The sequence below is a fragment of the Aethalodelphis obliquidens genome, unplaced genomic scaffold, assembly GCF_003676395.1.
Source record: "Aethalodelphis obliquidens isolate GAN/ISIS:26980383/991018 unplaced genomic scaffold, ASM367639v1 scaffold14, whole genome shotgun sequence".
Classification (NCBI taxonomy): domain Eukaryota; kingdom Metazoa; phylum Chordata; class Mammalia; order Artiodactyla; family Delphinidae; genus Aethalodelphis; species Aethalodelphis obliquidens.
Genome location: NW_020837958.1, coordinates 36,996,754 through 37,010,038, shown reverse-complemented (window position 1 = coordinate 37,010,038; position 13,285 = coordinate 36,996,754). Strand labels below are relative to the sequence as shown.

Sequence of the window (13,285 nt, the reverse complement as noted above, 5' to 3'; positions counted from 1 at the left end):
CAGATTCAAAGGCCGCCAAGTCAGTGGTTCATGCTAGAGCAAAACCTTCATACATCCACTCATTTATTAATTTTTCATTCATACATTTTAAATATACATTTATGCTTATTGTGTTGCAGGAAGTGTGTAAAAATTAGACACACAGGAAAAGAAAGACATTAAATGTGAAGAGCCCAGCATTCTGGAGAAAACAAATACTGAATCTGTAGTTGCAAGTGCACTGAGTATTCTGAAAAATAATGTGTGTGTGTGTGGGGGAGTGTCTACGGGGGATAACAGGTGTAGTTAATTTGGTCTGGCGCCTGAAGAAGGCTTCCAAGAGGATGGGAAACAACACTTAAGTGCATACATATAGCATAAGTTGGTGTTACAAAGGTGAGAGGGAAAATGCATTCAGGCAGAGGTACTGCATGTGAAAGTGTCCTAAGGTGGCAACGAATATGGACAAACTGTGGTTTTAAAAGAATACCAATAATACCTAGAGTTTGAATGTTTGGGGAATGAGGGAAGAGTGCTGAGAGATAGAAACATAATAGGGACACATTCAGGACTTTGTAAACATGTTAAGAATTGTTGCCTTTATTCAAAGTCTGGGGGATATTAACAAAGCAATTAATCTATTTAGATTTTTTTGTTTGTTTTGATTTGTTTATTCAAGACCCATTTATTCTCTAGTTCTGCCCACATGGAGACACCCTCCTTGAAAAGGCATCCCTTCACTTTAACACCTTGTGCTGAAAACACGTGTTCCGAGGTTTCAACTATGAGATCCACATTCTTAAAGCACTAATTCTTTTTTTTTTTTTTTTTTTTAGGTAGGTGGGCTCTCCCTGTTGTGGCCTCTCCCGTTGCGGAGCACAGGCTCCGGACGCGCAGGCTCAGCGGCCATGGCTCACGGGCCCAGCCGCTCTGCAGCATGTGGGATCTTCCCGGACCGGGGCACGAACCCGTGTCCCCTGCATTGGCAGGCGTACTCTCAACCACTGTGCCACCAGGGAAGCCCTAAAGCACTAATTCTTAAACCTCATCTAGATTTCTCCCCTTGGATGGGGGGAGAGGACCCAAACACAGCGAAGAACCGCTCAGGACTGTGGGCTCTGCTCGCGCAGACCTTGCAGCTGCCCTGACCACTCGGCTGGAGCCAGGATTAGGGCCCTGAGAAGAGGGGCGCCTACTGGGCTGCCACCAGTGCCACCGCCCCCAGCTCCTGTCCTCTTCACTGGCTTGCTGCCACCTCTAGTTTCCCTGGAGTTTGGTGATTCCAGGCGGTCTCTGCTCACACTTCTGTATCACGCCTGCTGCCTCAGCACTGCTGATCCACACCAAGGGGGAAAAGCACACACAACTGCTTTTCAACACACCAACGTTCCACACAAAAGTTATTTTATAAGCCTGCGGGTTCTTTTTTCACCAGAGGACATTCCCAAGGCCATGACTTCCCCAGGCTCCCCACTGCCCTCGTAGGCACACTAGACATGCGTGGCCGCCATGCTGAGTCGGGCACCCCCCAACCCTCCACTCAGGCGCACTCTCCTGGAGGACTGAGGACGCTGCCCTGGGCTCATAAGCAGGATCTGTCCTGAAGCCAGGAGTGAAAAGAGCCACACCTGCAGGTTGATTCCACTGACCAGCCGCCCAGGACCGAACTGGGCCCACGGACCTTGGTCTGGATTGTGTTGGCTGGTCCTTCTTGCCTAGGTTCACAGGCCAACAGCCAGTGTCCTTCCTTCCCTGCTCATCACTGCACCAGCGGCTCACTCCTACCTGCTGCCCTCACGCGCCTGGCAACCTCGTGTTCGGGGCCAGCCAAGAACTGAGACCCCAGCAGGCCCCTAGTTCCCAGCAGGCAAACTCCCCATTAAACTACTGCTGCCTAGCCTTGTTCTCGAGGCTTCAGAGCCGGGAAAGAGCGGAGAGCATAGCAAGCCGCGGCGCCCCAGCCCCGGACCCGCGATGCTCCGCGGAGGCGTCGGAACCTCCCACTCTGCGCTCGCCTGTCCCGTGGACCCGGGCGCATCTCCGACCACCGCGACCCAGGACGGAGGCACGGGGCGCGGGGCTCGGCCGGCGGCGGGCGCTGGAGTGGGCGGGGACCCGGGCTCCGGCCCCGAGGCCGCGCGGACCCGCCAGGCCCACCTCCGTCCCCGCCGCCCGGAAAGCAATCTATTTAGATTTATGCCATGGTTGGTATATGGAGAATGAGTTGTAAGACAGTAAGAGAGGGGAGAGGAAAGCTGGTTAGAGTTCTATTAGCTAGGATTCTCCAGAGAAACAGAACCACTATAATGTTGTTGTTGTTGTTATTTTAAAGGAATTGGCTCACACATTTATGGGAGCCGGCAATGCCAAAATGCACAGGGCAGCCCAGGAGATTGGAAATTCCAGTAAGAGTTGATGTCACAGTTTTGAGTCCAAAGGCATCCTGGAGACAGAATCCTTCTTTTTAAGCGGACTTAAGCCTTTTCTCCTAAGGCTTTCAACTGATTGGATGAGGGCCACCCACATTATGGACAGTAATCTGCTTTATTCAAAGTCTACCGATTTAAATGTTAATCACATCTTAAAAAACACCTTCGCAGCAACATCTAGACTCATGTTTGACCAAACACCTGGTCACTGTAGCCTAGCCAAACTGACACACAAAATCAAATATTACAGGAGTACTACTGTAAAATAAATATATAAGGTGGTAGCTGGGAAAAAAAAGTGCTGACAATGAAAATGAAGAGCAATGGGAGATAAATATTGTACTCAGAATGTACAAGACTTTGTCACTGAGTGCAAACATGTGGAGGGAGAAAAATAAATTACCCTCAGGTTTCTAATCAACATGTTGATTGAATGATGGTGCCTCTTATTAGGCTATGGAACACTGGAGGGGAGCAAGTTGCAGGTGGAAGGAGATAATTACTTTAGACAATTCGTGCTTGAGACTCAATAGACAAAAATATTTTTGTCTAAAGCACTAAATACAGGACAGGGAAACAGAAATAAATATGGTAGTCATCAGTGTATACAGATAAATTAAACTTCACAGGGGAAACACAATCTAGTTCCCTCAATCTTCCTTAACAGGCTGCGTCTGACCACGAAAAATCACTTAAAGAGCTTGTTTACTCACTCCCTAGGAATTCAGGAACCCTGCTTATTTCCACAGAGAAGTCACCAGTTTTGACCTGACATAAGCATTCACAGCTGCTTTGGTCAGGGGCATCTCATCCTGTTCTTTTATGAAGTCTCCTGTAACTAGGCTAGAGCCAGACTAGGAACACAGGCCAGCATTTATGCGTCCAAAAAGCCCATCATCTACAGATAACCATGCAAAAAGGTGTCCAGTAATTTTACTGTCTGGTTCCACTTGGTCATCTCCCCTCAGAATGTACTCAGTCATAACTATAATTATCACACTCATTCCAGGACAAGCTGCTGTTGAAATGGACACAGTCTCAAAAGTTTGGAGGTCCAAAAACCTTAACTTATAGCAGAGTACAACTTTGGAAAAGATGTGAATAAAATTTTATAGAATTTTCTGCAGATTATTTTTTCATGATAACCAATTTGTGTTACTAATTAATAATTAAATATCATTTTAATGGCAGCTCACTATGGGCTTCTAATTTACTTTCTCATATCAGAAAATCTAACCCTGACCTTTACTAAGAGCCTTCCCATTGTCTAATAACATACAGACCAATATATTTTGACCACAGACACTCTTTGTCCTTTTATTGTTATTTTATGGTCTATCATTAAATCAAATACTTAAAAAATTACAAATTAATTAAGAAAATATTTTTCTAGCAAGCTCTCTCTTTACTCCCAAGCTGAGGTGAGCAGGTGAAGCTAGACTAAGCACAAAGGAAAAACAAAGCAGCCTTCATCGAATGGGAAGAGGCGATTTTAAAGGTCATTGCAAGATTAGGGAGAGTGGCCAAGACGTCGGAGTACAAGGACACTGAGCTCACCTCCTCTAGGGAGCACACCAAAATCACAACTATATGCACAACAACCATCGATGAAAAAGACTGGAACCTACCAGAGAAGATCTTCTACAACTAAATATACAAAGAAGGAACCACAAAAAAACAGGTGAAAAGGGCGGACTCGCGATATAATCAAACCCTATTACCCCCGGGTGGGCGACCCTCAGACTGGAGAATAATTTTAGTGCAGAGGTCCTCCCACAGGAGCGAGAGTTCTGAGCCCACGTTAGGCCCCCAGCCCAGGCAGGGGTCCAGGACCAGGAAGACGACCCCCAGAGCATTTGGCATGGAACGGCAGTGGGGCTTAACTGCAGGAGCCCCTCAGGACCGGGGGAAATAGACACTCCACTCTTAGAGGGCGCACACAAAATCCCACGCACACCTGGGCAAAAGCAATAATTTGATAGGCGCCTGGGCCAGACCTACCTGCCGGTCTTGGAGAGTCTCCCGGAGAGGCAGGGGGCATGGCTGCGGCTCACCCTGGGGACAAAGTCACCGGCAGCAGCTTTTCTCAGGAGCTACTTCTGCTGCGTGGACGCCGCTGCTGGCGGGCGCCATTTTTAAAGTCTTCCTCCAGCTCATTAGCCCAACAGCCTGCAGGTGCCGGCGCTGGGACGCCTGAGGCCAAGCAGCTAACTGGGCGAGGACACAGCCCCAGCCTTCTGCAGACAGGCTGCCTAAAGACTAAAGAGCCCACAGCTGCCTTTAGACGCAGCCCTAGACAACGCCCTGCCCACCAGAGGGCCAAACCCCAGCTATACCCACCAGGAGGCAGGCAGACACCAGCAAGTCCCATCAGGAAGCCTGCCTCTAGACCAACCTCACCTACCAGGGGGGAAACACCAGAAGTAGACACCAGAACGGAGGCCAGACCCTACCCTGGGACCAGCTGGGCCCTGGCCCCGCCCACTAGCAGGCCAATGCAACCTTCAGGACCTCCCGGACCCCATACCCAACTGTGTCAGGAACCAGCCCCCACACCGATGATCTGAAACGAGCTCCAGGATCTCTGAGCCCTGCAGCCAGCTCCAGGAATCAGCTCTTCCTGCCAGTATCTGGCACTAACCCCAGGACGTATCTTCAACTGCCAGTGGGTGGGCAGCAGCCTCAGAATCTTTGGGGCCCTGACTCCACCCACCACTAGCCAGCATGAGTCCCGGGACCCCCTAGAGTTCCGCGACCAGCCACCTCGTGACCAGGCCCTGCTAAGCAGCAGGGAGGGCCTGGCAGCCAACCAGACTAGGGGCCATCCAAGCCCACCAGACCAGCTACATGCCCACCACAACAGAAGGACCCATGCAGCCCTTTTAGGGGGAACCCCTAGAACATATAGCTTGGGTGATGAGAGGGGAGTGCACTGCTGGGATGCACAGGATGCCTTCTACAGAGGGCCACTTCTCCAAGGTTGAGAAATACAACTAACCTACCGCAGATATAAAAATAAAAATAGCAACTTAGAAAAAACGAGGCTGCAGAGGAACATGTTCCAGAAAAAGGAACAAGGTAAAACCCCAGAAGAACTAAGAGGTATGGAGATAGGCAATCTACTTGAGAAAGAGTTCAGAGTAGCGATCGTAAAGATGATCAAAGAACTTAGGAGGAGAATGGATGCACAGATCAAGAAGTTAAGTTTTTAACAAAGCTCTCTCTTCAGAGCCTCATTAATCTCACTGTTTCTCAGGCTGTAGATGAGGGGGTTCAACATGGGGATCACCACCGTGTAGAACACACACACCACCTTGTTCTGATCAGTGGAGAAGCTGGACTTGGGCATCACATCAATGAATGTGATGGTCCCATAGAACAGAGTGACTGCTGTGAGGTGAGACGTGCAGGTGGAGAAGGCCTTGTGGTGCCCCTCGGTGGAGCGCATCTTCAGAATGGTGATGAGGATGTAGATGTAGGAGATGGCTATGACAATCACCGTGACCACAATGATGGAGCCAGCTGTAAATGAGGGGACAACTGCGGGGATACTGATATCAGAACAGGAGAGTTCAACCAAAGGAGCAAAATCACAGAAAACATGATTGACTTGATTTGGTCCACAGAAAAGTAAATAATAGAAGCAAATAGTAAAAGAGCAAGCATTGAGAAAACCACCTACATAAGCCACTGTGAGTAACTGAACATAAACTCGTGTGGACATTTTGGTGGAATAAAGCAGTGGGCTGCAGATTGCCACGAAGCGATCATATGCCATGGCAGCCAGAAGGAAGCACTCAGTTGACCCAAAGAAAACAACTGAACCAAGTTGAATGGCACATCCAAGATAGGAGATGGTATTTCTCTCCACCAGGAAATTTGCAAGCATATTGGGTGTAACAGAAGATGAATAGCCTATGTCAGCAAAGGACAGGTGGCTCAGAAAAAAATACATAGGATGATGGAGCTGAGAAGAGATTCTGATAAGAATGACTGTGCTGAGATTGCCACATATGGTCACCAGGTAGATACAAAGGATGATCGTGAAGAGGATGACTCGAAGAATTGGATCATTTGTTAAGCCCAGTAAAATGAACCCTGTCATTGCAGTATTGTTCCAATGCCCCTGGGAATCCATGAGATCGGGTAGCTGCTACCAAAATGAACCTGTGATGAGACATTACATTAAAGAAGTTTTGAATTTGATGGTTTTCTTTTTATTAATACACATAGAGTTTATTATAAACAAGTAAATTATTCAAGTTAGGTTTGGACTAATTTTTTTTACTTTAGAGTAAAAAACTTAAATTCTTTTATTTTTATATATATTTTAGAGTAGAAAATTTTATTTATTTATATAGTGAGTATTCTATATTTTAAAAATTGTTTTCAGCACGAACACGGGAAAACCTGCTTCAAATAATGTATATCTTTTCCTCTTTATATTATATAATACCTAACGGTTATTGAATATTTACTAAATGGTAAGCCTTGGGTTAAGAATTTTCTATATAGTTCTATTTTAATTTGTATGAAATAATATTAAGTATTTTATCTCATTTGTAGACAATGAAACTGAATTTGGCAATGTAACTGAGCTAAGTTTACATAGCAAATTGTAGAATCGATGTGAATCTCAGGTAGTTTGAATACAGTCCATTCCTTTAGTAACTATGCTATAAATGAAATTAAAGAATACTTATGATGAAGTCAAGTCTCTTGGAAATGGGTGGATAACAAATTACATTGCTACTTTCTGACAGCTAAAGTATAAAAGAGGTGCCTAGTTAATCAAAAAGGTTACAAATTCTCTCAATAAAACAAGACAATGTTTTTAAAAGGAGAAATACAATTTTCTTAATTGGACAAAGAAGAAAGGGAAAGAAAGTTCAAATTAAGGTTATAAATGAAGTCAGCTATTATAAATGTATTATGTTTATTTAACATTTACAATTAAATATTGTTTTCTCAATTAGTTTGAAATATCAATATAATTACTGTGCAAAATCTTACATGTTTAACATCTAGGACATAATTAAACTACATTCACTCAAATCTGATCATTTCCTAATGTAATTATGTTTTCAAATTGGAGTAATATAGAACAAAATAGTATTCGTTTCAACATAATATACAGGTGAATAAAGTTCCAGCTTAAAAAGTGAAGAAGTGTACCCAGGTTCACCCAGCAAGTTGCCAGGTTGAAACTCATCTGCAAGTTTTCTGGCTTTGTATTCTCAACTTTGCCCAAAAGCCTCTGGTTGCCTGTAAGCCTAAGCCTTCAGAACAATAAACAAAGGAAGTCTTTCCAAGATATTTACAAACAGTAAGTCCCCAAAGCACCTTAAATGTAGCCAATTTTATAGTATAATACTTATTGGCTGAGTACCAAGTTTAATATCTTTGAAAGACCATGTGAGTTTCTGGTCTTATGGGTGGAAAAATGAGGAATCATGGTAACTTGAATTATGCCTATTTATACACTAAGTAGACTATAGAAACAGGTTAATTCAGCTAAGGTTACTTGCTAGCTGACTGCTGGATAGCATCTGCCCTGTTTCTCCTGGCTTGTGAGAACAGATGCAACTTTAGAGAGTAAAGTGTTCTCAAATGGTTACTGAAAATCAGGACAACTGATTAACTCACAAAAGCCAAATATCTTACCTCTAAAAATGAGAATTCATTCATCTTACAGTAATAAATTCAAAGTCATTGTTGTAATATAAGAGCTGTGCTATTTTATTGTTTGCCTTTGAGGATAAATCTCTGAAGATTCTTGAGATTCAAATGTGAATTAAAAAGCACCAGGGGGGGCTTCCCTGGTGGCGCAGTGGTTGAGAGTCCGCCTGCCGATGCAGGGGACACGGGTTCGTGCCCCGGTCCGGGAAGATCCCACATGTCGCGGAGCGGCTGGGCCCGTGAGCCATGGCCGCTGAGCCTGCGCGTGCGGAGCCTGTGCTCCACAACGGGAGAGGCCACAACAGTGAGAGGCCCACGTACCACAAAAAAAAAAAAAAAAAAAAAAAAGCACCAGGGGTCATTATCACATTCTCAAGTGAATATTGAGCAGTGCACCTCACACAAATATAACTAATATTTAAGGATTCTGTCAATTCTCAAGCGACCAGTTTCTTTCTTTTTCTACTTGTTTGTGCACTTCCATTTGATAATTATTGGAAGTATAATATAATAAATTATCTCATAGCTAAACATTTGTTCTGTTTAATACATCAGGTTAAGGACTACACTACAAATATAAAATGTTAGAAGAATGTGCGATCAAGATAGCAGATTAGGAGGACCCTGAGCTCACCTCCTACAAACACATCAAAATTACAAATATATATATAGCAACTTTCTCTGAGGATAACCTGAAAACTAGACAAATGACTCTTCTACAACCAAAGAAAGAACCACACCGAGTCTAGTAGCAGAGGAGAAGTGATCGAGTTGGGACCCACACCGTCAGTGGGCAACCCAGAGGAGGAGAAATCACAGGCTCAGGGATACTCCCTAAGAAGAGAGAGGTTTCAGCCCCACATTGGGCACCCCAACCCTGGGGTCAAGCGCCAGGAAGATAAGCCCCATTTCCTGGTTTTGAAAACCAGTGGGGCTTACCAGAAGGCTGTAGGAAACAGACTCTGTTCTTCAAAAGCACACTCACAGACTTGCTTGCTCTCAATATCAGTGCAGAGGCAGAAGACTGAAAAGTTCCTGGTGCTCTGGCTAACCTTCTGGATTGCCCCAGAACACCCCACCCCAGCCTGCACCAGTCACCAGCTGCAGCCTCTCTGCCAAAGCCCCACCAAGGTGTGACTGCCAGCATGTCTCAAGACTAGCTGCAGCTTGCTCCAGGCTGTAGTTCAAGCCCCTCTGGCTCCAGCCATACCCCCACCAAGGCAGAAACTGCCATCATGCCACAGGAGAATCCACAGTTTACACCAGGCTCTGTCTCCAGCCCTAATCCCCACTAAGGTGGTGGCTGCCAGCTCAAACCAGGAGAAGTCATGACCCTTGCTCAGTTCAGATCTAGATCTCCCACCAAAGCCACTGAGCACACACAGACTGCAAAGGGATGCTTCCCCACAGGCACACACACCTTCAAGACCAGGATAGGTAACTGTTTCACCTAATTTCATAGACAAAGAGAGAAAGTCAGACAAAATGAGAAGACAGAGGAACATGCTCCAAATGAGAGAATGAGATAAAACACCAGAAAAAAAACTTAATGAAATGCAGGTAAGTAACTTACCTGATAAAGAGTTCAAAGCAATGGTTATTAAAATAATCACTGAACTTAGAAAAGAATAGGGGAACATAGTGAGAATTTCAACAAAGGACTAGAAAATATAAAAAGAACTGTTGAGAGTTGAAGAATACAATAACTGAAATGAAAAATACACTAGAAGGAATTAATGGCAGATTAGGTGATACAGAACACATAAACAACCTGGAAGACAGAATGGTTGGAATCAGCCAATCAGAACAAAAAAGGAAAAAACTTTTCAAAACTTTACAGCTGAAGACACGCAAAGGTTGAAAGTGAAAGGATGGAAAAAGATAGTCTATGCAAATAAAAATGAAAAAAAAACTGGGGAAGCAATACTTATATCAGACAAAATAGACTTTAAAATAAAGTCTATAGCAAAAGACAAAGATACAACATTCATAAACATATATGCACCTAATATAGGAACACCTAAACATACAAAGCAAGTATTAAGAGACATGACATAAAGAAAGAAGTTGACAGTAATACAACAGTAGTAGAGGACTTTAATACCCCACTTACATCAATGGATAGATCATCCAGACAGAAAATCAATCAGAAAAGAGTGGCCAAATGATAGGCTGGATCAGATGGACTTGATAGATACCTACAGAACATTTCATCCAAAAACAGCATTCTTCTCAAGTGCACATGGAACTTTCTCCAGAATAGATCACATGCTAGGCTACAAAACGAGTCTCAATATTTTAGAAGACTGAAATCATATCAAGCATCTTTTCCAACAACGACACTATGAGATTAGAAATCAACTATAAGAACAAAACTGCAAAAAACATGAACAAGTGAAGGTTAAAAAACATACTACTGAAAAACCAATGGGTCAATGAAGAAATCAAAGAGGACATCAAAAAATACCCTGAGACAACTGAAAATAGACACACAACTTTCCAAAATCTATGGGACACAGTAAAAGCAGTTCTAAGTGGGAATTTATAGCGATACAGGCATACGTCAAGAAACAATAAAAACCTCAAATGAACAATCTAACTTTCTGCCTAAAGAAATTAGAAAAAGCAGAAGAAACAGAGCTCAAAGTAAACGGAAGGAAGGAAACAACTGGAAATAAATAAAATAGAGACAAAAAACAGAAAAGATCAATGAAACTAAGAGTTGGTTTTTGAAAAGATAATCTAAATTGATAAACCTAATTTAGCCAGGCTCATCAAGAAACAAAAGAGCCAAAATAAATAAAATTGGATTTGAAAAAGAAGTTACAACCAATATTACAGAAATACACTCATAATAGAATACCACAAACATTTATACACCCAAAATTGGACAACCTAGGAGAAATGGATAAATTCCTAGAAACATACAGTCTTCTAAGAGTGAATCAGGAAGAAACAGAAAATCCAAAAAGAATGATTACTAGTAATGAAATTGAATCAGTAATCAAAAAACTCCCAACAATCGAACATCCAGGACCAGACAACTTAACAGAGGAATTCTACTAAGCACTTAATGAAGAGTTAATACCAATCTTACTCAAACTATTCCAAAAAATTGAAAAGGGAACATTTCTAAATTCATTCTACAAGGCCAAGATTGCCCTGACACCAAAACCAGACAATGATATTACAAAGAAAGAAAATTACAGGCCAATATCTCTGATGAAGATAGATGCAAAAATTCACAACAAAATATTAGCAAAATGAATTCAACAATACATAAAAAGGATCATGCTTCACGATCAAGTAGGATTTATCCACAGATGCAAGATTGGCTCAGTATCTGCAAATCAAACAGCATAATACACCACATTAACAAAATGAAGGATAAAAATCACACGATCGTCTCAGATGTAGAAAAAGCATTTGACAAGATTCAACATCCATTCATGATTAAAACTCCCAACAAATTTGTTATAGAGGGAACATACCTAAAAACATAAAGGCCATTTATGACAAACCCACAGCTAACATCATACTCAGGAGCAACACAGTGATGCCCACTCTTGCCACTTCTATTTAACATAGCATTAGAAGTACTAGCCACAGCAATCTGACAAGAAAAAGAAGGGGGGGGGGGGGAGGCATCCAAATTGGAAGGGGAAGAAGTAAAACACTCACTGTTTTCAGATGACATGATACTCTATATAGAAAATCCTAAAGAGTCTGCTGAAAAAAACTATTAGAACTAATAAATAAACTCAATAAAGTTGCAGGATACAAAATTAATTTACAGAAATCTGTTATTTTATAAACTTATAATGAACTACCAGAAAGAGAAATCAAGAAAACAATCCAATTTACAATTGCATCAAAAAGAAAAAAATACCTGGAATAAACTTAACCAAGGAAGTGAAAGATCTATAGTCTGAAAACTAAAAGACACTGATGAAGGAAAGTGAAGACAACACAAATAAATGGAAAGATATCCCATGTTTATGTACTGCAAGACATTTGGAAAATCCTCTACTCATTTTTTAAGAGATTGTTTCTGGAGGGTCTTTCTGTTTGTCTGTTTGTTATTGATTTGTATGAGTTATTTATATATTTTGGATATTAACCCCTTATCAGATATATGGTTTGCAAATTTTTTTTTCCATTTTGTAGGTTGCCTTTTCACTTGTTGTTTCTTTTACTGTGCAGAAGCTTTTTAGTTTGATGTAGTCTCATTTGTTGATTTTTGCTTTTGTTGCTTATGCTTTTGGTGTCATATCCAAAAACTCACCACCAAGACCAGTGTTAAGAAGTTTATTCCCTGTTTTATTGTAGGAGTTTTACAGTTTCAGATTTTATGTTTAAGTCTTTAATCCACTTTAAGTTAATTTTCTGTGTGGTATAAATTAGGGGTCCAATTTCACTTTTCTGTTTGTGATTATCCAGTTTTCCTAACACAATTTGTTGAAGAGATCATCCTTTCCCCATTGCATCTTTTTGGCTCCCTTGTCAAATATTAGTTTACCGTATATATGGGGGTTTATTTCTGGGCTCCCTATTCTATTCCATTGGTCTTTGTGTTTATTTTTATGCCAGTACCATACTGTTTCAATTACTATAGATTTGTAGTGTAGTTTGAAATCAGGAAGTGTGATGCATCAGCTTTGTTATTCTTTCTCAGGATTGCTATAGAGAATAAGATAGTTTTATTTCATTTTCAGATATTTTGTTGTTAGTGTATAGAAATACAGCTGATTTCTGTATGTTGATTTTATATCCAGCAACTATACTAAATCCATTTATTAGTTCTAACAGTGTTTTTGTTATTTTTTTTTAGAATTTCCTGTATATAAGATCATATAATCTGCAAATGACAATTTTTACTTCTTCCTTTCTGATTTGGATGCCTTTTATTTGTTTGTATTGCTTAACTGCTCTAGCTAGGGCTTCCAGTACCATGTTAAATATGAGTGGTGAGAGTGGGCGCCCTTATCTTATACCTGATTTTAGAGGGAAAGCTTTCAATCTTTCACTGTTGAGTATGATGTTAGTTGTGTGTTTGCCGAATATAGTCTTTATTATGTTGAGGTATATTCTTTCTATACCCAGTTTATTGAGGGTTTTTTTTAATCATGAGAGGATGTTGCATTTTGTCAAATGCTTTTTCTGCATCTACTGAGATGATTATATGATAATTATTTTTC

At 41.8% G+C, this 13,285-nt stretch overlaps 1 protein-coding gene across 1 annotated transcript; it reads right to left on the bottom strand.

Annotated features, from left to right (window-relative positions):
* Positions 1-5,616: 5,616 nt before the first annotated feature.
* Positions 5,617-6,546, bottom strand: OR5P2 (olfactory receptor family 5 subfamily P member 2). Its single transcript, XM_027115679.1, has one exon. It carries the CDS (start codon positions 6,544-6,546, stop codon positions 5,617-5,619), a length of 930 nt encoding a protein of 309 aa, XP_026971480.1.
* Positions 6,547-13,285: the final 6,739 nt, after the last annotated feature.

What these genes read in the sequence shown, in the direction of transcription:
- OR5P2 (XM_027115679.1), bottom strand. Translation starts at nt 6,546, where the DNA reads ATGGATTCCCAGGGGCATTGGAACAATACTGCAATGACAGGGTTCATT.